Genomic DNA, 23754 nt, shown 5'->3' with positions numbered 1-23754 from the left:
GTCGTGCTGGAACAGGTTTCAGCCTTTTAGTTCCAGTGAAGGGAAACTGTAATGCTGCAGCATTCAAAGACATTTTATACAATTGCTCCCAATTTTGTGTCAACAGTTTGGGGAAGAACCACATATGAGTGTGATGGTCAGGTGTCCACATACTTTTGGCCATATAGTGTATTTTACATCTGGTCACGTTTTTTCCTGGTAACCTTTCTATTTAAATGTGTCTGATCGGTTTCTCAGAGATATTCACAGCCACATTGCACCAAACTGGGTGTGACGAGCGATTAATGATTAATCAGGATGTTACAGAGTCAAAAATTAAAGCAAATAAATGAGGCTGTTTATAGGAAAATGATCAACAGTGGGGTGATGTAAAGGAAGCAGAGTTACTGTTACCACCTGGAAGTGGCTTATTTCATGACACTTTATATGTATTTATTGTTTCATTTAATGTTATTGAACGTCCACGAAACAAATTAGTTCCTATTATCACTTGCATTATAGCAGCTGTAAACAGTTGTTCCCTCACCGGTCTGTCTCTTTCTTTTTTCTTAAAGTTAATAAGACAAAAATGCAGTTTGTCATGTTACCATGAACACAAAGTGTAAACCGCTCTGTCCCTGAAGACTTCTGACGGTAAGAAAAAGCACTGACACTGGAGGACTCCTTCCATCAATGCTAGACATCACCATATAAATAATGACACTTTTGTAGATCATCTGCCATACAAATCCCTGTGGATTAGTTACTGTAGAAATGATAAAGTACTAGAAAGAGCCTGAGAGTGATCTACAGATGCCCTCTCGTTGGAGCTGCTGTTATAGAAAATGAATCTATTGACCAATCACAATCGAGAATTCAGCAGTGCTGTGGTATAAATATACGTAAAATGTAAATTATGTATAAATAAACATATACAAATATTCACTAAGTGCGTGTTAGCAGTTTGCACTAAACCCTAGAGCTGTAACTCAGCAACGGAGCTTGCTACACCTGACCCCTGTGTATGTGTTGTGTTTGCCGTCACGTGACTTCAACTGACCAATGACAGCAGCGAGATATGACGCCGCGAGCGAGCCGTGTTCATTTGCAGTTCACGGGTGTTTTTAATCCGCTCGTATTCCAACAAGTCCCGCCTCCTAAGCGACAGGATTGGTAAATTAGTGCCCCCGCCTTCTGTGAAATCATGGATTGGTTCTCGCTCATCTGATTGGCCAGTTTAGACGTCGTTCACATCGCCGTGGCAACAGTACTAAAACAGCGGAAGTGTCTGAGAGTCCTGAGAGAAAAGCCAGGCCTGACCGGTGCTTTTTTTTTAAACCGAATTATTTTTGTTTTTAACCTTTTCGCTGGATTTTTTGCTTTAATTTTCTGTGTCGATATTGTACTTTTTTTTATCCATTTTCATTGCGCGATTTGCTGACCAATCGGAATGCAGTGGGCGGGGCTTATGGGAATACGGATGGGGAAAACATTAACGTGTCGTTTGGAGCTGCGGCTTATCCGTCACTCAGTGGGAACAGAGGGGATTTTCTTATCAGCGCTTATCGCCTCGGAATGAAGATGTGACTCCGTGCAGTGAAGATGAGGCTGTGAGTGTCTGTGTGTGTGTGTGTGTGTGTGTGTGTGTGTGCGCGTGTGTACATAAGCAGCACCTAAGGGCTCCGAGGTACGTAATGTTGCTGCAACGCTTTTAGGATGTGTGTGACGTCAGAACGTGAATCCCTAGTGAGTATGTGAACTTTCCCACATCAGAGTTTCTGCTCATGATCAATGCATTAAAATCTGATTTGAAAAATGAACAAAACAAAACTGCAGGCAGAGCAGTGTGATTGCTGTTTTACCTGTAAAAGTCACTTTGCATGTCTGAACCTGCAGCCTGTACACTCCATAGTGCTCTGTTTTGCTAGATAAAACAAAGAAATGAGAGAGAGAGAGAGAGAGAGAGAGAGAGACAGACCCTGATGTTTGATTATTTTCCTGCAAAGGTTTGCATCACCTGTCCTCTTGGACTCCTGTATGTTTCGCAGTTATAGGAAAATAATCAACATCATGGTGGTGTGATGAAGCCGAGTTACTGTTACCACCCTGAAGTTATAGTAGTTTCCAATAACTGGAGTGCTTATTCCTCTTATACCACAGCAGTTTGCCAAGAACAAATACAACTTTTTGTTAATTAAAGAACAAAGCTGTATTTTTTATCCATTTATAGTTACAGTTAATGTTGCGGAACGTCCACGAAACAAGATATATGTGAATATATATACAGTATAGTATATATACTGTGAAGACAGTAAATATCAGTCGCTCCCTTGCCAGCCTTTTTTATGTGCCAGAATTATAGAGGTGAACATTGAGTGTAGTGCACTCAGAAAATCCCACAATGCACTCCTTAGGGTTAGAGTCCAAAACCCCACTGGGCTCCTCCACCACACATTCCTGATCCTGGTCCTGGAGAACCCCTTGTCCTAAACATTCTTGTGTTTTCCTTGCTTTAACACACCTGGTTCAGTTAATCAGCTAATTAACAGCTGTTCTTGATTGTAACTGGGTGTGTTAGAGCAGGGAAAAAAAACCTAATATTCTGCACAGCGTGTACTCCAGGACCAGAGATGGGAACCTGTGACCTCCACCTGTGTGGAGCGATGTGAGGACTGACTGATGCTCACCTGGGGAACCAAATGATTTCCTGTTTCCTGTATAATGCTACATTTTACTAACCTGGGAAGTGGGAAGTTGGAGTTCGGAATGACCTCCATGCATTCAAGCTACAAAGTGGGGGGAAAAAAACATGCACACCTCCTTATTCATCTTTTGTTAGCCACAAGCGAGCCAGCTAACTGTGATGAGTGACGTGTATTTACGTCCTCAAAACAACGATCTGTATAGTCACGGTTATAGATTTAAGTGAATATGTCTGTATGTTGATTGATCTAAAGTAAACACTTGTATATACAGTACAACTCATTTAAAAGTAAGAAGTGCTACTGATGCTGTGAACAGCCATGTTGTTTTGTTGAACTCAGAGTTGAGGAGATCATCCTGAGTTCCCGAGTAGGAATTCTGAGCCGAGAGGGCGTTTTCTTTGGGTTTTTCCTGGTCAGAGTTTGGGAATTATGAGTCATGACCTCTAGTCGAATGCAGCTGTAGGTAGGCTGACAAGACGTCATGTATTCCTCACGTATTTCAGTTTCGTTTTGTTTTCCGGGGTTTATCTGTCCTGTATTTCTGATTAGGTGGAATATTGTGCACATTAACGCACACTGATGAAGATCATGTGGGTGTTACAGAGTGAAATAAGCCTCTCCACTCACTCAACTGCCTTTTCTAAGAGAGATCTATTATTCTTACACACTTCATGCAGAATTAATTAATCACCTCTAGCTCATGTTTCATTTAAATAATCACATTATGCAAATCCAACCTTGTCTGATGCATAATTGGATACATCATTTCCACCGATTGGTGTCCTCTTGAACATCTGAGGTGGTTTTGATATGAATTTTCATCTCAGTATGGAGTTGGAAAAGAAAATGATTGGCTTGGAATGGGTTTTTAAAGTCATGGATAACAGAAATGTTCTGGGAAAATTAGTGAGATCCTGGCAAAGTGGACCACTGAGTCACGGAGATATTTTAGGGATGGTCACTTTGAAGATCCAGCCACCAAGACAGTCTAAGTAATTTTATAATTTTTTTTTTTTTTTACCCGACTGATAGAAACTCTGATGCAAAAGAGACCTGACCAAGACATTATGGCTTTTGGTCCATTTTTAATTTTATAAAGGGCTTTTTCTTAGGTATCAGATTTGTCTTACTGATTACAGACTGTATATACGATCCATCATATCATGCTTGGTGGAGAAATCACTTCAACAGTGAATGAGCCTGTATAATATTTCAGTAAATCATTTGATCAAATGAGAATTAAATGAGGGCGTGTGTAAGAAGCAAAACTCATACGGACATGCAGTTCTAGAAAAATAAACAATGCCGGGGTGGTGTAATGAGTTCCAATGCAAAGTGGAGTTATGGTTACCACCCAGAAGTTGATTATTTTCCTATAACGGCACATTAAAAGTGTTTTATTGACTTGCTCATTAGTAAGTCACGTGACTGTAACATGGCTGTCAGCTGTACCTGTGCTAAGAACTCAATAACCCCCTGAAGTGTCATTAATTTCTTCTATATTTTCTTGTTCTCTGGTTTTAAACTCAGTACTTGGTTTTGTTTTGGTTTCAGCAGGAGACAGTAGTAAAGCGTGAACACTTCTGGACTGTCTTTATACTGAAGAAAAAGTGCAAAACCGTTTTTTTTTCCCTACAGGATGTAAAGCAGTCTGTACCAACATATCAGTTTAACAGTTCAGACGGAATTAAATCCTAGCAGTGCTCTGGTAACAGCCACATTACCCCACCTCCACATGCAATACGAATCCAATCCAAATAGAGCTTTAGTGTAACACGAGTAATAACCGTCTCCGAATCAGCTGCACAAGCGCAACAGCACTGACACCTAACCATGAAAAGTTTTTATAGAAGTGTGAGACTGAGGCGATGTTTGTTCTTTTAGAGAAGATGAGTCAGTGTCGTTTCAGTTCACCGTCACATAGACACCGACATAAATATAGCAACCTGACTCACGGACAGAAAAGAGGGAGAATGAAATAAAATGGCCTTTGTACACAGCAGGGGTTTGTTCACAGCGGCAACAGTGAGAACGATTGTTATAGTGTTTGTCAGTGACTTCATTTTCAAAATGTGGTCAAATGTGAGATCTGGACTAATTTGGACACCTAATAATACATTTCTCAAAAGCAAGGCATCTACATACTGTTAAACCCTGTTTTTTTTCCTAGAAACCACCTACAGTATATTCTGCTTTAAAGGTGCATTTGGGAACATTGGGCAAGTCTTTATAATGGATTTACTGTTTCTTGTCGTTAAGCATAGAGTGATTTTTTTCACTCACAGGAGAATTACCTGGCTGCGCTGGGCTCTTGCTGATTTCAGATTGAAAGGATTTTCTATAAAATGACTGACAGGAGGCCCATCTAAACACAAGCAAGCACTACGGATCAAAAGACTGTTTTCCAAATGGGTTTTCTAAGCCATGTAATACACTTGTACTGAGGCCATGGATTAAACCATCTCTTGTTTTTAAAAAATTCTGCATATTTTTCCACGTTAGTTGTATTAGTAAGAAATAAAAATTATCGACTATTGCACCTTTAAGGAGAGATGTTACATGTTGATAGGAGCATTAGTTAACACAATAGATACCACAATCAGGCTTCGACAGATTGCTGATATGCTGCTGATATTCTTTATAGGTTTTTTTTTATACTGATGCTTTTTTATTTATACAAATGAAGCTTCATGTAATTCAATCTGCATAAATTTGCATATTAACAAAAACGAAAAAAAAAAAAAACCTGTCTTTTGATGTTGCTCTCAGGGAAAACATTTGTTGGAAAATCGGTTCTTCACTGTTTAGTGCACTATTAGAAAAACAATCAGTGCCATTTTCAGTATGAAATATAACCTAAATCCAATAATAATCAAAATTATTGGGAAGTGTAATATGCATCAAATTAGTGATGAACATATAACATTTCATGAAAGCAGCTCATCTAGAAACTACAGATGTTTTAATTCTGAATAGGAAAAAAAGATTTCCATAAATACAGTGTGGTTTATTGTGTTTCCACTCTAGTTAGTGTGATTTTATAAGGTTTACAAAGGAAATTGACTTGTATATCATAATGACACATACATATATATCAGGAAACAAGCTTTTCAGTGATGTAACGTATGCCATGATTGGGAAAAGAGGGCGGAGCTTAATCCTTCCTCAAATTCGCAAAATTTCAGATGACGCAGTGGACGAAAACAGTGAAATAAATACTTTTCTGATTAGTTTTAATCATTTTAATCATTTTAAGAGAGGACTTGTTAAAGATGTTAAAGATGCAGTTTATCCAAATATCTGAGAACTGATTGACCAACATTGTTGTCTCTTCCTGTAGTGTCTTGCCTCAAAGCCAAGATTATTCATTTATATTGTTTATACGTAGAATATATGCATAAGTAAGATTAGCATATCGTGTATGGTCCATGTAATGTGCGGTCGGTTGAAGGGACACAGAAATGCCATTGTGACTTGGGCAGAAATTGAGTTTCACATCCAGTTTTATGTATATTATATACATAATAATGATTAAGTAGCTTATCAGCACTGTAGAGAAAATTTATCAGGTGTTTTTGCTAAAACATCTTTCTTTGCGTGTGAATTTTACATGTCGGATAACACAGCTTATTCTGCAGTGCTGTTTAGTTTGTGATTCTGATTGGTCAGATGGTCAGGTGTTGATTAATTGTCCATAACAGCAGCTTTAACAGTAATACAGCTACAAATCCCAGGTTTATATTAAAGCACTTGTTCTAATACATTATCATTTCTATAGCAACAACTTACACAGGGACGTGTATGGAGGACATTATACATAATCTAATTCTAATAATATTAAGATTGAAAAATGTGTCGTTCTTTAACAAAGAAAAACATATAATCATTGGTATGATGAAGTGTTGTGTAAGGTGACGTTTATTTATCTTTTAGGGAAGGAGTCTCCAGTGTCAGCGCTTTGTAACAGTCAGTAAGTTTTCCGACATGAGAAAGTCTTCAGGATAAAGGAGTTTGGATTTTTTCATTGCTCTGTAACATGAGAGGCTCTGTTGTTTTTGTGTTTTTAACTTTAAGAGAGACAAAAAAAGAGGCTGGAGAGGGAAAGACAATTCTAATTTATAGCTGTTAAGTGATCATTTGTTGTAATTTGTTTTGCAGACGCAGACGTTCTATAATGCCAAATGTAACTCATATATATATATATGAGTTACATTTGACATTATAGAATGTCTGCAAAACTAATAGCGTGTGTGTGTGTATAAGTATCTTTCATTTTGGCATTCTTTAATAAATAAAAAATTGTAATTTTTTTGTAATTTTTTTTTGTAATTCAATTGTAAATTGCTGTAATATAAGAGGAATAAAACACTTCAGAATGTGCTGTTGTGGTAAAATAATCAACTTGAGGGTGGTAACAGTAACTCTGCTTCGTGTCAGGCCACTTCACACCACCGTGTCACTAATTATTTTCTTATAACAGCACACTCCCAAGTGTTTTATTCCTAACATAATACACTGAACGTTTTCGCCGCATGCACTCTGACAAAAGAAAATAATCCCTAATCATATTTGGTGGTTCCAAATAATTATACCTCATTCTGTTTCAGTCTTATTTTCTGACTCGGGGTACATGTCCCTGAGAGAACATCAGTGCTGAGAGGTTTAATTAAGTCTCTCAGCTCACTCAGAGCCTCCATCCTTCAGCTGCTAACACGAGAGCAAGAAATTTTAATATGAGTGCTAAGATAATAACGCATCTGATGTTGCAGTGCTTTAAAAATTGGATTCATTTATTGTGAAACTTGTTGGCGATTGCAGCTCTGGTCTTCTGTGAAAATATTGGCTGTAATGAGGGACCGCTGCACAGTCTGGCGCTGCCACCCACACGACCTGCGCTGGCTCAGAATAGACTACATTTGCACATCTCTGCATGACATGCATCTCAAATCCAGATGACAGTCCTGGAGAAATTGCATCATCACGTCTGATAGATGAGCTCATGGTTTTTTTTGTTTTTTTTTTTTGTGGCTGTCCTGAAGAGCCACCATCAGAACACCATCAGAGACATCATTAGGAGTAAGATTGTGTAAAATCACTTCACTCTCTGAAGAGGGACAGCATGAAGGATGAATGCTGAAAGATAACGAGACAAATGGTTCTCTGCTAACCGTGTCTGATCCTGAGTGTGGTGGGTGGTTTTCTTTCCCAGACGTCAAGGTTAAAAGAGCAGTAGCCAGCCTGCAGGGGTTTTTATATGACTGATTATAATAAAAATGCTGCTTTATTTATATAGCGCTTTTCCCAAGCCCAAGGCTGCCACATAAAGATAACAACAACACGACACGCTCATCAGTGCGCAGCATGAAACTGTGAAGGAGAACAGGAGGTAGAGAGATAAAACAGGGTGAACAGATGAGTTTGTGATTTGCAGGATTCAAATTCTGGCTTGAGGGAATTTTACCGTTTGTGATCCATGACAGTCAAAGACACGAGGCAGTTAAACACATTGAACTCGGTGTAATGATGGTGAGGGTATGCAAAGGGGTGCCGATACTTTTGTTTTTGTGAAGAGAGTGAGAATGTTGAGTGCAAACGACTTTTCTGTAGCTGAATTGTGCATGTAGTGCACTAGGTATGTTCTACAACACCATTCTGTTGTACTTTATATAGTCAGTAGGGAATAATACACTTGCAGGTTTGCTGTTATAGGAAAATAATCAACGATGGGGTGGTATAATAGCACATCACGAAGTGTTTTATCCCTCTACTACAACAGCAATTTGAACACTTCCAATTTTTTGTTAATTAATGATTGACATAGTTTTTATCAGTTTATTGTTACATTTACCTATTTGTGGAATGTCCATAAGACAAGGTCCTATCTCTTACATTCTAGTCCCTATAAACAGCCATTTCCTCATCTGCCTCTCTTTCTTTCTCTCGCTTTCTTGAAGTTAATAAGACAAAAAAATTAGCTTGTCATGTTACCAAGAAACTGCAAAGTGTAACCTCCTTAGTTAAAGACTTACAGCTTTTACCTCTGACTGTTACAAAGCGCTGACACTTGAGACGCCTTCCAAAAACGCTGAATAAACATTTCCTTACAGAAAGCTTCAGCATATCGACAATTACACAATTTTTTAAAATTAACATTATAATAAGCGCATTTATATAAACCTGTGATTTGCAGCAGCTCTACTGTCGGAGCTGTTGTTATAGAAAAGTAATCAACACCTTCTGACCAATCAGAATCCAGATTTCAGCACCACTTTGGTATAAAACTGTAAAATATTGCTATTAATTATGATGAATTATGTCATAGTACACTTACCTGAGACATTGCAGGGATCACCTGTACTTTTAAACAAGCAGCTGAAGCATTTTTTTGTACTGAATATTTATTTTTTTTTCCATTAAATAAATAAGTTTCACGACAACGATGGAGAGTGTCCATTGGGCCTCATTGGATCTGATCTCCTTATCCAGGACAACATAAGGGTTGATTAGAGAAAGTAATACATCTCTGATTAATGTTAGTCTATAATTATCATCAGATTTATAACCAGCCTTTCAGCTAAGAACACTGCTAAAGGTCAACATCTCCAGAAACGCTGTTGTTGCCATTTATCAAGTATTAGGTTGCAAGCGTAAAATCCCTTTATGCGTCTAAAATATAGCAGTGGATTATTGATGATTTGGTGCTGTTTTTATGGCTGTTGTTCCAGGGACTCTTGTGAAGATTGATGGTAGGCTTGTGTGATATTGATTTTTTTTTTTCCCTGCTGGCAAGTTACCGTTTTTTTAAAAAATCTTGATAAATGATTTATTAGTCCAGAAATGATAGCCTACCATTTCAGGTGTAAGGAGAGTATGGGAGGATGTTAAAAACCTCCAAGTTGTGCAGTCGGGAACTGCTTGTTGGCAGTGGCAATCGCAAAACCTTTAGATGATTCTGCAGTAATGCCCGGTAAGCTGGGAAAAAAAAAAAACAGTACATTTTCAGTATAATTCTTTTGCAAATCATAACTGACATTTTCACTGTAAATCTGCTGCTCAAAGTGCTTGGATGCATCTGAGCATTAACTGGAGAGAGAGAGAGAAAAAATGCAGCGTATTTAATCACTTTCTAATTGTCATCAGTATTAACAAATGATTTCGAAAGAGTAAAAAGACCTCCAAATCAAGAGCACATGCAGGGGAGAAGGGGGCGGGGCTTCCAGACCATGTTAGTTAAGCTCATCACTGATTATCGTGGCAGTGTAATATTGTGTAGAGACGGACACATCGCTACATCGCACAAGCTAAATTGATGGCATCACGAATGCTGCTGTGTACAAGGATTTTTAACCCAAAACCTGGTTGCCTCTGCCAGAAGGTTAAGACTTGGCTGTAGATGGATTTTTCTCCAAGCATACACACAGGAATGGTTGGGAGACACAAAACGTTTTGCATTGACCATCTTCAGTCTCCCTGTTGAAAACTTGTGGTCCAGATTTTCGATGATGTCCACTTCAACCAATCCAAGAACGTGATGGAGCTTGAAAAGTTCTGCATGCAGGAGAGTCCAAGATTCCTCTACAAACTATTAATTGTAGGGGTGGCAATAACGTTGAGTCTTGTGTTTGAGAAAATCTGATGATAAAATTAAAATAAATCTAAACATTGTCCCCATATGTTAAAGCTTAAAATGTCACCCGTTGTTTTGTGTTGTTCATTTCATATATTAATTTTGCCTGTTTTCATGAAGGGTGTATAATTCTGTGTCTATGTCTTCAAATATTGCACTATGAAATATCACCTCTAGTTGCAGTTCAACTGATTTGATCTCCAGACCATGAAACTATTATCCAAATATGCATTAATGGCACTTGGTGGATTTTTAAAATGTGATTGGTGTCTTCAAAAGCCTAAGGCTTAATTTCTGTTATCATTTAAGTGAGTGGTGCAATCAGTTTTTTCCTCATCTGACCTCCAAATGTATCTGTCTGTTTCTCGTTTCACGTGTGTTGTGCAGTCGGGCTCTTAAAAACGGATCCTTTTGAACGCAGTGTAACTAGGAAACATTTATTGGTCATAAATAAGATGCATATCGTTAGAAGACTTGCACTTTACGAACATTCAGCCTCATTTAACTGGATACAAACAAATTTATTTTAAAATCGTTTGCAGAGGATATGTGGTATTTGTGAAAATCCAGTTAGTTAGAACAATGTTGGTATCCTGTAAGAGCCCCAGTGTTGAGTTTAAACCTGGACTGACTGGCTCGGATAATTGACAAGTTACTGCAGTTTATATACGAATTGCGCTGCAAGCTAAAATCGCTTCCACAAACTTAACAAACTTCTGTGAAACTCAGTCATTATTAATGACTTAAAAGAAAGTGAAACAAATACTTAAATTAAGAAAAATAAGAGTAGCCATTCAATTAGGACAAATGTAATAGTGCAGTATAACATGAGGAAGTGTTAGTGCGTGTCTATGGTCGCCGATGCGCTGCAGTGGCTGAGCTGCATTACTGGAAGATTTAGTTCACGCCATGCTCAGAACGTCACCTTTCACTTGCCATTTTGTCATTTTCAGTTCTCTGTGAGCATTGCCTTTTACGGAGTTTGTTGGCGTCACTAAATGTAAGTCAGGTGTGCTTGGTAATTTACAGCTGTTTTATCAGCATTTTATCACCATGCTCATGAGTGCATCACAGGAGAGAATCAGCATTACTGAAATTTGTAAATCTGGCAGGAATTTTTAGTCCAGTTTGTCCTGCAAAAATATTTACACATAACCTTAATAAATGATTGATTAAATGGTTAAATGGGGCTCATTGTGTTTATTACAACAAGCTCCATGTGTCTGAGGTCATCTGAATCTGGTTTGTTTGGCAGATCATCTGTCGGGAAATACAAAAATATTCAGTGTTCACAGTTCAGTCTTTACACTTTTTTTTTTGTATTTCAGTATGTCTCCATTTCTATTCAAAAGTGACAGAAAATAAGGCCTGGGCATGGTCCGGATAATACTTATATATTTTTTCTCTCTGGGAGCGAGTGTATTGATGTCATCAGTGTCACAAACTCATCAAAACATCTGGACGAGAACGGGATTTGTTTAACTTGAAAAATACACATCGTATAATTTTCAGTATCCTTTTTTATTTCCAGAGTTTATTTAAAAAATGTGGGGTTTTTTTATTTAATTTATGTTTTTAATTTATTTATTTTTTGGTCAGGGTTGGTAAACTAGCTTTATGGTGCGTAAAGAAGCAGGAGACATCACCTGCAGGAGATACACGTCTAGCACATGAGCTAACAGATGAAGTGAATTATAAAATACTTTTATCAGTTTTATCTTACACTTTCATGGATTACAGTATAAACAGATGATAGAAAATTCCCATGTTATTGAGAATTCTACAAAAAAATTTTAACAAGTGTGTCAGATTGTAGCTCCAAAAAAAGTGCAAGACATGTATTGTTTGCTATTAAATAACTCTGCATGAAATTTCCATCTTACATTAACCATATCACACTACTAAGCCAGAGAACGATCCTGATTTTACAGTATCTACTTTTACAGTTATACAGTTTTAATTTCAAGAGACGGAAAGTATGCTTTTATTGATAAATCGCTAAATAATCTGCTAGTGTTTTCATTTCAGGTAACATAGTCTAGATGAAGAAGACTAGGTGTGGCATGTATGAATTTCTGTGTAAGATGTAAGAAGCCGATGTGAGAAGCCACACAGGGCACAGAAGGGGCTAGGGTTGTAAGGGTTAAACAGATTCTGAGCCGAACAGGAGGATGAGGTGGCTCTTCTGAAGAGGCCGTTGAGCGTGTGTGTGGGAGTAGGATCATTAGAGAAGGCACTCTGCGCTATTTCTGAAGCAGGATGATGTTGTCCTAGGCGGTGAGGTAATTGGTGTGCCGCTGTGAGGAGGAGTGTTTTATGAAAGACCCTGTCCTCACCAAGGACAGAGTGGGTGTCAGCAACACTGCAAAAAAATAAATAAAAAATCAAAGTATAGAGACTTCATGTTTTTTTTTTTTTGTCTAAATGATAGTTTAAGAGCAGGATGAACAAAAAAATCTGACCAGTTTATAAATCCGATTTGAACAGATTTGCCCTATGAAGTCTGTTTTGTTAGCATATGCATGGGGAAATAATAATACAGTAATGAAGTTATGTGTTGGAAGTGTTGGAGTGTCCTGAGCCACTCCCGCACATGCAAGTTTCAGCATTCTGACAAAAAAAAAAAATACCCTACACACCCTTAGAAAAGTATTGTGTAAGGAATAAAACATGCTGTTATTGGAAAATAATCAATAACTGGGTGGTGTGATGTGGTCCGACACGAAGCTAAGTTACTGTTAGCACACTAAAGTCGATTTTCCTGTAACAGCATGTCTCAGCTTGTTTTATTCCTCTTACACTGCAGCAATTTGCAATTTCTGTAAATTAAAGAATGTCACGTCATATTTTTTATATATATATATATTCATTTGATGTTGTGAAACGAGACATGTCACGAGACATGTTAGTTCGTGTTATTACTTACGTTATAGCAGTTATAAAGAGTCATTCTCTCACCCTCTTTTCTGCTTTTCCTTCTCTTGAAGTTAATAAGACAAAAATAAATGCAGCTTGCTGACAAGAAGCCGCAAGAGCTGTCCCAGTTGCTGTTATAGAAAAGTCACACCATCTGCCCAGTCAAAATCGAGAGCTTAACAGTGCTGTGGTTTAAAAATTTGGTCTAGTCTCATGAGCCAGACGTCCAGCTGTTGCTAGAGTTTTTTTAACTGAACATGGCCAGGAAGATTAAATTTGATTAACATTGCAAACAACAAACCATACTGACTAAACGTTTCAAACAAAGCTCTTAACGTGTCGGTGTGTTTTTCAATGGTATGACTGTACTACAATGTTATCTTGCCGTCAAAAACTCATTGTGTCGCAGCATTCAAAATTGATTGTGTTTTCGTGTCAGAGACAGTTCACAGAAGTGTGTATACACACTGTGGATAGAATGTAACCTTCTGGCCAGCTTTGTGTACAAAGTTATCAGCTAGTCCAAGAGCCGTGGGCAGTGTGTCTGAGCAAGTTTTCCCAAAGCATTAGACAGACTTTAGTCTGAGTCTCAAGCAGCAGCAGCAGCAGCATCAAATAACTTTCTGTTTTCTGAGATACCACTGATCCTGGCTCTTGCTCTCTGGACCTGCCTTCTCCAGCCTGCTGCCCTTCTTCTGGTTGGAGTTCTCATCTCATGGAAACCACTCGCTGCTGCTGAGGATAGCCGTGTATGGACAGCCTAAAGACACATGAAGATGGCTTTGGACTGCACTTGCTGCGATAGCTTTAGGACTGCATTTGCCACGAACTGCTTTGCACTCAGTTCTCCATCAGTGAAGAGTTTGACAACTTCAACAAATTAGACTTCATGTGAAAACTGATGATGATGAATTTCCTGGTTACACATTTACACGTTTGGCCATGTAGTACACAGTTATAGAAGGAAATTATTTATAATCGCACTATCCGGTGTTGCCCGGATGAGGATGGGTTCCCTTTTGAGTCGGGTTCCTCTCACGGTTTCTTCCTCATGTCGTCTCAGGAAGTTTTTCCTTGCCACCATCGCCTCTGGCTTGCTCATTAGGGATAAATTTATAAATGTATAAATTTAAAAATTTATATCCTGAATTGATATGTTGTTGCCAAGCTGCTTTGTGACAGTGTTAAAAACGGATGATATACAAATAAAATTGAATTTTTACAAGTATGCAAAAAAATCCTGACATTTATTAGCTAAAAAGTACAAGTATGCCAGAAAAAAAAAATCCCAGAAGTTATCATCTGGAAAGAAAACATTATCGATTATTTTGAAATCTTCATTGTTTTAGACTTTTAACTCTCCTGGAACTTAAGTCCATGATTGCGTTCTAAGTTGTTTGTTTTTCTGGGCCACTGTATGCAGTACAAAGTGTGATTATTATTGGTCACCTTCCAATGTCTACAACACCTGTTTCAGATTTTTCTCCCCTTTTGGCATAAAGGGGGCGGGGCTAATCTCGAGTAAAGTTTGCGTAAAGCGTTTTAACATTGAGTAATTCCAGCGGTCTTTACCGATAATTCCTTGTCACCCTGTACGAGATGACAACATCTAGGGTTGACAACTAGATGACGACTAGTCTAGGGTGTCAATCAAGCATGCTCATTAGAAGATTACACCATACCCACGTGGACAGGTGTTAGATGGGTCCGATCAGTGATTTGAGTTTATCTTAATTACTGTTTTTACAGCTCCCCATGTCCCCTGGCACTTTAAGATTTTGTCAGGCTGAATTTGCAGCCAAACTGATGGTGCAGGGAAAAGGCTGTTTGTCAAGAAGGCATCCTGCCGCACTTCTCACAGGGATAGATAAGGAACTGTTTCTTTCTCTCTCTCTCTCTCACTCACTCTCTCTCTCTCTCTCACTGTCTCTCCTTCTCAGCGCGCTGAGGATGCTGTGCTTGGCTAATTTGTGAGCAGCATGGACGAGGCTGCCAGCCAGCTGGAGAGAGACCATGTTCACAGCGTGTACGAGAGGATTGCGCCGTTCTTTAATGACAGTCGCTACAAGGCTTGGCCAAGAGTCAAGCAGTTCCTGTTGGAGCAGGAGCCAGGCAGCATCGTCGCTGATGTGGGTAAGGACACTGTATTACGTCTGATTACCAGCAAAGATGAGCATTCTAGCTTTTCTGGGTTTGAAATGTCCTTGCTTTGACCTTCTGTCCATCTGGATTCTTTACGCAAGTTAAGTGGTGAAGTGGTTTCTTTTTTTTTTTTTTTTTTTTTTTTTTTTTCCTTCATTAAAAAATGGTGACATTTATTTTTAAGATTATGAGCCTTTTCAGATCATGAGCTCATTTAGAGGACAGCATGTCTAAAGCTAAAGGCTTTTAAGAGTGTTGTCTTGTTCAGTTTGAAAAATATCCCGCTGTTATCATAATGAGCTCAAGATTCTCCTCCGGTTTGACATTTTTGGAAATGAAATACAATTTGTCAGCTCATAAAACGTAAAGAGCACAACTGAATTATAAACAGAATGATCAGAACGTGACCTGCCTGACTAAATAAACTAGACGAGTTGTTTAAAGGAGTAAGCAGTGTTTCTGTAAAACTGCAATGTTTTGTGTATTGTTTCTTGTCTTTGTGTAGTTGTTGTCTCACCTTGTAAGCACCTTTTAACTAATTTGGCATACTTTCCAATGTGACAGGATGTGGCAATGGGAAATACCTGCACATTAATGAAAGCATCTTTAAAATGGGCTGTGACGTTTGCCGCCCATTGGTGGATTCGGCCTGGAGTCGAGGTCATGAGGTTCAGCTGTGTGACGGTCTGCGTTTACCTTACAGAGACGGCTGCTTTGATGCCGTGCTCTCAATTGCAGGTAATCCACACCAGGTTCTTACTCCTGCCAGGTTCACAATATTCTGCAGATGTTCACATATCATCTAGGATTTGGTATGGCACGAGAAATTAAAGGTGTCCACATTTCAGACTGGGGGATGGGATTGGGGTTTAGGCTGGGGGTATACTTGGGGTTTCAAGCTCGGGGTGGACCTGGGGTTTTTGCCTGTAGGAAAGAATTGGGGTTTCAGACTATGGTTTGAGATTTTGGTTTAGGATTTTAGAGTGGGTTTTGGGATTTTGGTTTCAGAGGAGGGTTTGGGATTGGGGTTTCCGAGTGGAATTTGGGTTTTCAGAGTGGTGTTTGGAATTGGAAGTTCAGAGTTGGGTTTTTCATTTGGGATTCAGAGTGGAATTTGGGATTGGAGGTTCAGAGCAGGATTTAGGATTGTGGTTTGTGTTTTGAGACTGGGGTGTGGGGTTTCAAGACTGGAATTTCAGGACTGGGACCAGATTGTGGTTTTGTGTTAGATTGAGTGAATGTGTTAGATAATCATACTGTCTTCCTGTATTGAGTGTGCTCATTTAAACAAGGTTTTGGGCTAGTGTTTGGGGTTCAGGCAGGCGTTTCAGCGCTGGGGTTTGGGGTTATGAACTGCGGTTTGGGATTTTGTACTGGGGTTTGAGGTTGGGTTTAGGGGTTTAGACTGGAGGGTAGGATTGAGGTTTCAGAGTGGGGATAGGATTCGTGCTTCAGACTTGAGTTAGATAGGTGTTTTGTCCTTTGATTGTATTTGAAGAACCACAACCAAATCATATAGTCTTTCTGTGCTGAGTATACTAATTTAAGCTAGGTTTGCATTGAGTTTGGGATTTCAGAATGGGGTTTGGGATTGTTGTTTGGGTTTTCAGACTGGGATTTGTGGTTGTATTTTCAGAAATGGGGTTTAAGACTCAGGTTTTGCAATGGGCTTCAGGGTTTTATATACAGCTAATTTTGGTTTGGGGTTTGGGTTTCACACTGGGGCTTGGTGTTTTGGACTGGAACGTGAGGATGGGGATTTGGACTGGGTTTGGGGATGGAGATTCAGATGTGTAGCATTTGGGTTTCTTCTAATACTTTCATTTCTCCTGTTTATGCTCGGATCATTACCCTGAGCATTATCTCTGAAATATGATTTTAAAAAAAGAATGTTGCTCACATTAGTAAAATAAAAACAATCAGCAAAGATTTCCATGCCTTTAATAAACTTGACTCACCGGGTGCGTAGGTACTTAATAACTTTAAGGCACCAGCACAAAACAGGAAACAGTGACTCACCCGCTCTTATGAACACTGCTGTGCTATTTCAGTCTGATCTCATGAAGAATTTGTTAAAATTTAGATGAACAAGGGTGAGATTGTGTTTGGTTGTAAGAAAAGGTACAGACACTAACCTCAACTAATCTCAACTGTCCTAATTTATCAAATGGCTTGAGGCATGCGATTTGTTGTTGATTTTGGCCATAATCTAAGGTTGCCAGTCGCACAACATTTTAATCACAGTAATTCTGATTTAAAATGAAAACTGGCCTTTCCTAGTTGTATAAATAGTAACATTAAACATGTTAGCACCTTGTAGTCATTACAATCCTCAGGCCTTAACATTTCCTCTGATTTAGCTTGCTTTTTACACTTTGAACGTTGTATTTATAGTTTTCTTTATGGATGCATTTACCATTGCATGTTTATCTTAATTTATGTCTCATTAATTATCTAGTTCACTGTTTCAATCAGCCAGCAAAACATTTAACAAAATGTTTTTATATTATGTACCATACTCTTGTTTTAAATTTGGTTCATTCTTCACACTGGGAACTTTTGCTGATGCTTTATTTTCATGAAATCACAAGCTTCAGATGAGCAAAATTTTTGATATTGTTGCAGATTTAGTAAAAACAGAAGCTTTAAGTAAACTGGCTATGTTTCCACTCCTACACAGCTGTTCACTGTTCACTTTAATGAAACTTCATGAGTTTATGTATTACCCCATACAGCTCTCCCACCATCTGCTCGCCTTCTCTGTTATTAATTGTAATATTAATGCCCCAGCGCATGTCTTATGGCTTTATTAAAGGAGGATGGAGTGTTCAAAACAAGCTCTGTTACTTGGATACGGAAGATTTTCCGTGTGTGTGGGTCACCTGGCAACCCTCGGTCATCCTCAGGGAGGCGATTAATTTGACCATTTGTCAGTGCAGAGGGTCATATTGCTAATTGAATGCTAGTGTGCATGAAAGTTATTTTCTCCTCTGTCTTTTTGTCAGAGTTGGGTTTTAAATAGCTTACAGAGACAGGACATTGTAAAATTGTATGATATTTTTTATTATAATGCACATAATTTACTCATTAAAGTTGCATTGAAAAGAGTGTAAATTTGTGTAATTCGTATGACATCAGAACGAGTGGGGATTTAGTAATTAATGGCTCGGCTTTGGCTGTGTGAAGACAAGACTATACTGTGTGTGTGTGTGTGTGTGTGTGTGTCTGTGTGTGTGCAGTGCTGTGCAAAAATCTTCAGCACTTTTAAAGAAATTGTGTCTTTGCCTTCAAAAAGTAAATGAAATAGTTCTAGGTATTAAAACAGTTACTATGTTGGGCAGTAAACAGTAAAACAACCAGTAAAAAATATATAAATTGCAAAATTATTTACAAATAAAAGAAGTTGTGAATGCATAAGTATTTACCCCCCATTGCTGTGAAACCCCTAAATTAGTTCTGGTGCAACCAGTTTCCAAGAGAAGTCACATAATTACTTTAATGGAGTCAACCCTGTGCAATTAAAGTGTCATGCATTCTCAATATAAACACACCTTTTTCTGGAAGGTCCCAGAATTTGCTAGAGAAAATACCTACACAAACAGCATCATGAAGAGTTTTGAGCTATTAAACCTGATCTTGCACAAGGATCAGTCAGGGTTTGGTTATAAATATATAACACCCTGCAGAGCATCATTTAAAATATTATTAAAATGGAAGTAAAAGTAAAGAGGGCATTAGTCTGAAAAGCAATCATGAGGTCAAGGATAACTTTCTCAGCATGATGCTTCCACCACCATGCTTCACTGTAGCTATGGTGTACTTAGGGTGTTGGGTTTCCACCAAATGTAATGTATATGTGACCAATAAAGGCATCTTCATCTACTTCAGAGTAGTGCTCTACTTTGTGGAGTATCCCAGCTATGATTGTACTGTGAACAGCTTCTCCCGTCTGAGCTGTAAATCTTTCCAGCTCCGTCAGTGTTACTGTTTGTTTCTCATTGTTTTTACTCGAACTAACACCCTCCTTACACGGTCACTGACTTTTTGTGGACGGCATCCTCTAGGCAGAGCCACAGTTGTGCCGTGTCCTTTCCCATAGTAGTGCTACAGTATTATGACAGTATTCTGGTATAATTAGTATAACCCATTTAAAAATAAAACCAAACGTGGCAGATGTTTTTACTGTACATCTCTGCAAATACATTTTCATCACTGAAGCCCTTTTTCCCTTCCAGTCATCCACCACATGTCGACCAAAGAGCGTCGCGTCAGGGCGCTAAAAGAAATGGCACGCACATTGCGAGTCGGCGGTCGAGTCATGATCTATGTATGGGCTATGGAACAGAAAAGACGCAAGTTTGAGAAGCAGGACATCTTCGTGCCCTGGAACCCCAACCCTCCCTTATCTTCTGCCTCAAGAGGATGTCTCCGACCCAGGCAGCGTGGCAGTGGAACCCAGAGCGTTAGTGATGCCCCAGAGTCTGAAGACATGCACAGGAACACAAGAAGCACATCATCAATGGTGGATGAAGAAGATCCAGGGAGCCCCGCACAGCAGAGGAAGCAGAAGCTCTGGTTTTTCTCCAGGTCTCTGGACTCCGTGCTGGATTTAAGCAGCCTGACCGTGTCTCGCTCTTCGTCCAGAGAGCTCAGTGCTTTCTGTAGCCCCACCGACGAACCCGAGGTGAGAACCCAAGCGAGAAGCACAAGAGGACGAGCCCTGATCAGACAAGTGTCCAGCTTTTTCACCAACCCGTCCTCCAGGAACAGCCTAGAAGAGGATGTGTTCGTCGCAGAGCCGCATGAGCAGCTGCAGAAAGCCGAGTGCAGTGACGGGAACGGGACAGTTTCGGTCGCACTGGTGCAGGACTGTTCGTCAGTGCCGTTACCGGATTTGGTGTCTCGACAGAGGGAGCGCTCCGGTAGCGAACGTCTCGGAGAAGATGATGGCGGAGATATTGGACAGGAAAGCGCAGTGTCCCTTCAGCAGCAGGAGGAGTGGAGTAAAGACAAGCTGAACGAGTCATGTCTGCGCTACTACCACGTCTTCAGAGAGGGGGAGCTGACACAGCTGATCGAGGAACATGTTGAGGAACTTCATATCCTGCAGACCTACTTGGATCATGCCAACTGGTGTGTGGTGGCTGAGAAGGTCCATGTGTGGAGGGTTTGAGTTTATTTATTTATTACAATATTTAATTTTTTTTAAGTGTGTTGCTTTTTTAAATTATTTTAATGTTTCTTTTTTAGGGTTTGAATCATTTTGACTGCAGTGGTCATATCCGTATCCATAAACATATTGAGGTTTGGTTATTATGGATCAGGGCCCAGTTTCCCAAAAGCATGGTAAAGTTAAGATCATCTTATGTGGGAGAGAGAGAGTGTTCAGTGTGATGCTCGCTCAGCCGTTTAACAATGATCTTGGTGCTGTGATGCTTTTGGGAGCAGTATTACAAATTTCTTATTGGGTTTTTCTGGTCTAAAATAAAGATGATTTTTTTTTGTTTTAATTGTATGTTTGTTCCTAATTTTTCCACTAACTAAGGCAATTTAAAAGGATAAAAGTTTACTAATATCCCTTATGGCACTGATTTTCATGGCAAATACAATACTGTTAGCTGTCTTAAGCAATTCCTGCCTGAAACGGATGTCACTGCACATCGTCTTACTGAACCAAACATCGTGAGCACATAACTAGCATTTAAATAGTGAATGCTCCCTTCTCAGGAGTTTGTTTTTCTCTCGTGTGATAGTGGCGTATTGTGTTTTATGTTGAACTGTTTACCTAAGATGAACTGTCATATTGCTGCTTGGTGGATTTCAGTAGGTTGCACAAAAATAATCCCTTCCTCAAAACTTTTAAAGAATTCCATTTTAACATTGGCTGCTGGTGTTGATGAACATTTTACATTTTAATGCTGATGTACTGTGTGTCTACTTATTGTGCTGTGCCACGGGTCTTACATTACATTTGTAAACTTGAACCATGTTTTTTAATTTATTAAACTGTGTGTTCTTACTGTATATTTAATAAATACTGTAACTGAATGAGTGTAAGTGAATAAATAGGCTATATTTTATTCTCATCTACTCGGATATTCTGTGATCATTTCACATCTTTCTTAAGAACATTGTTAACAAACACATCAATTATGTAACATTATTTTTAAAATGACTGACAGTTTGAGATCCAATTTAATAATTTCATACTTATATAAATCAGACATTTAAAAAAATCTAATTGGTCAAAAGGTGTTAATTAATCTGCTGTAATAGTTTATATTATATACGTTATATACGTTATCGTTTATAGTAGTAGTAATAATAATAATAATAATAATAAACTTTTTTTTCTATAGTGCCTTTAAAAAGGCCTCTCAAGGCACTTTACATAAGAGTATATAAACATGTATCAAAAAAACAGTTAATAATAAAATACAATTCCATTATTAATAACAATAATAGTAATAACAATAATTAAATAAGAAAAAAACAAAACAAAGTAATCAAGTAAAAGCAATCCTAAAGAAATAAGTTTTAAGAGAAGATTTAAATACACTAAAAGACTAGGCTTCTCTAAGATCAGATGGTAATGAGTTCCACAGTTTTGGAGCATAAGAAGAAAAGGCCCTTTCACCCATAGTACACAAACGAGTCTGAGGGACAGTTAAAAGACCAGAATTGGAGGAGTGGAGATCACGTTTTGGGGTGTAATGGGTTAAAAGTTCAGCCAAATACTGAGGAGCCAAACCATGCAAAGCCTCGTATGTAAGCATAAGAATTTTAAAATCCACACGAAACCGGACAGTGAGCCAGTGCAAGGATTCCAACATAGGAGTGATGTGATCACTTTTCCTGGACTTTGTCACGATTCTAGCTGCAGGATTTTGCACATACTGCAGTTTATTTCTTGTAGACTTAGAGACCCCGGCAAGGAGCACATTGCAATAATCAATCCGAGAGAAGACAAAAGTGTCAACTTTTCAGCCACAGAAAAAGATAGTCAAGTCAAGTCAAGTGGAGTTTATTGTCATTTCAGCCATATACAAGTACATAGTGAAACGAAACAACGTTTCTCCGGGACCAAGGTGCTACATAAGACAAACACAGAACAACACAGAACTACAAGGAGCTACATCCATGGTTAAATTTAAAGAGCCAGCTTTACGAAGCTGGTGAGGAGAGATAGTGAGCATGGCTACAGTCTTATTACTGTTAAGACAGAGAACAGCTCACATAAGCAGAGACTAATAATTGTTATTTAACAAAGAAAAGGTGGATAATCATTGATATGGTAAAGTTTTTTGCAACTTCTGGAAGGAGTCTCCAGTGTCAACTTTGTAAGTTTTCCACCATGTGAAAGTCTGGTTTCTTTGGAACATGACTGTCAGTGTATTTTTTTTTTTTTTTTGGTCTTATTTACCTTAATCAGAAAAAATGAGGCTGTTGAGGGATTAAACATTAACCTGGTTTAAATCAAATGTTTATTCAGTAAAGTTATTAATCAAGTTGGAAACCTTAAACCTTGTTTAAGAGTAATGTAGATTGCATTCAAGCCACCACTTTTTTCCAATTTTAGTTTTACAATTAAACTTAATTAGTTGAGTGAGGTTGAGACAAATGAAGACCATAAAAGCGTGACAGAAATTAGAATTTAATTACAGTTTTTTTTCTAGAGGAACCTGGACAGTCATTAAGGGCTGGAATACTGAATGAAATGCAGATTATGTAGAAAAAATCATGCACTTTTGTGACACATATAGTAATAATAAATTACTATCACTAAACTATTTAATTAAGCATTCATTTTAACCCTATAATGAGCAAGAACACTTAAGAGAATTAATTCATTAATACTTTTTAAACGTTTTTTAAAATTAGGGTTCAAATTTTTGCATTTTTGCATTTTCTTTTTCAAAGTATGACATTTATTTTCAATTTTCAACTGCGGCTGAGTTACTGTACTTTTTCAAATTCATAGCTAATAATAATAATAATAATAATAATAATAATAATAATAATGATAATAATAATAATAATAATAATATAAAGAAGAAGAAGAAGAAAAAAACAAGAAGAATAATAAGTTGCTTTACAAGCACAAAGAGTTAAAAAGGTTTAGTGCTACATTTACTCAAAAATAAATATCACTCAAAACAGTGTTAATACAGCTTCAGGGTAATCACTGATATGTTTGCGAAGGACAATCCTCTTCATGCCTTGTCTATAATCGTTTCAGAATACAGTTGCAAAGCCACACCTAAAGCTAGCTAAAAGCACCAGTTGTGCGTACTGGCTGGTCTCAACCAAATTATTTATCAGCAGTAGCAGCAGCTTTCAGAAAATGGACCCTTCTTGTTTTTTTTTCTTTAATTTACAAAGAAC

The 23754-nt window shown here is 38.3% G+C and overlaps 1 protein-coding gene across 2 annotated transcripts; it reads left to right on the top strand.

Moving 5' to 3' along the window:
* Positions 1-1194: 1194 nt before the first annotated feature.
* Positions 1195-21459, top strand: trmt9b (tRNA methyltransferase 9B). 2 transcript variants are annotated; one of them, XM_026934733.3, is made up of 4 exons: positions 1195-1589; positions 15168-15360; positions 15934-16107; positions 19605-21459. In XM_026934733.3, exons 2-4 carry the CDS (start codon positions 15207-15209, stop codon positions 20540-20542), a joined length of 1266 nt encoding a protein of 421 aa, XP_026790534.2. In that variant the 5' UTR covers positions 1195-1589; positions 15168-15206; the 3' UTR covers positions 20543-21459. The 2 variants fall into 2 exon arrangements, with proteins under 2 accessions (XP_026790534.2, XP_034166352.2); XM_034310461.2 differs by lacking the exon at positions 1195-1589 and adding an exon at positions 1597-1725.
* The last annotated feature ends 2295 nt before the right edge of the window (positions 21460-23754 follow it).

Source organism: Pangasianodon hypophthalmus, chromosome 14 (assembly GCF_027358585.1).
Source record: "Pangasianodon hypophthalmus isolate fPanHyp1 chromosome 14, fPanHyp1.pri, whole genome shotgun sequence".
Classification (NCBI taxonomy): Eukaryota; Metazoa; Chordata; class Actinopteri; order Siluriformes; family Pangasiidae; genus Pangasianodon; species Pangasianodon hypophthalmus.
The sequence above is the reverse complement of the archived record's forward strand: the minus strand, read 5'-3'. Positions and strand labels throughout refer to the sequence as shown.

Excerpts from the sequence above, each read along its gene's own strand:
- trmt9b (XM_026934733.3), top strand. The coding sequence starts at position 15,207 with ATGGACGAGGCTGCCAGCCAGCTGGAGAGAGACCATGTTCACAGCGTG. Across the intron at positions 15,361-15,933 it reads CAGCATCGTCGCTGATGTGG|GATGTGGCAATGGGAAATAC; the intron begins GTAAGGACACTG and ends CCAATGTGACAG. Across the intron at positions 16,108-19,604 it reads TGCCGTGCTCTCAATTGCAG|TCATCCACCACATGTCGACC; the intron begins GTAATCCACACC and ends TTTCCCTTCCAG.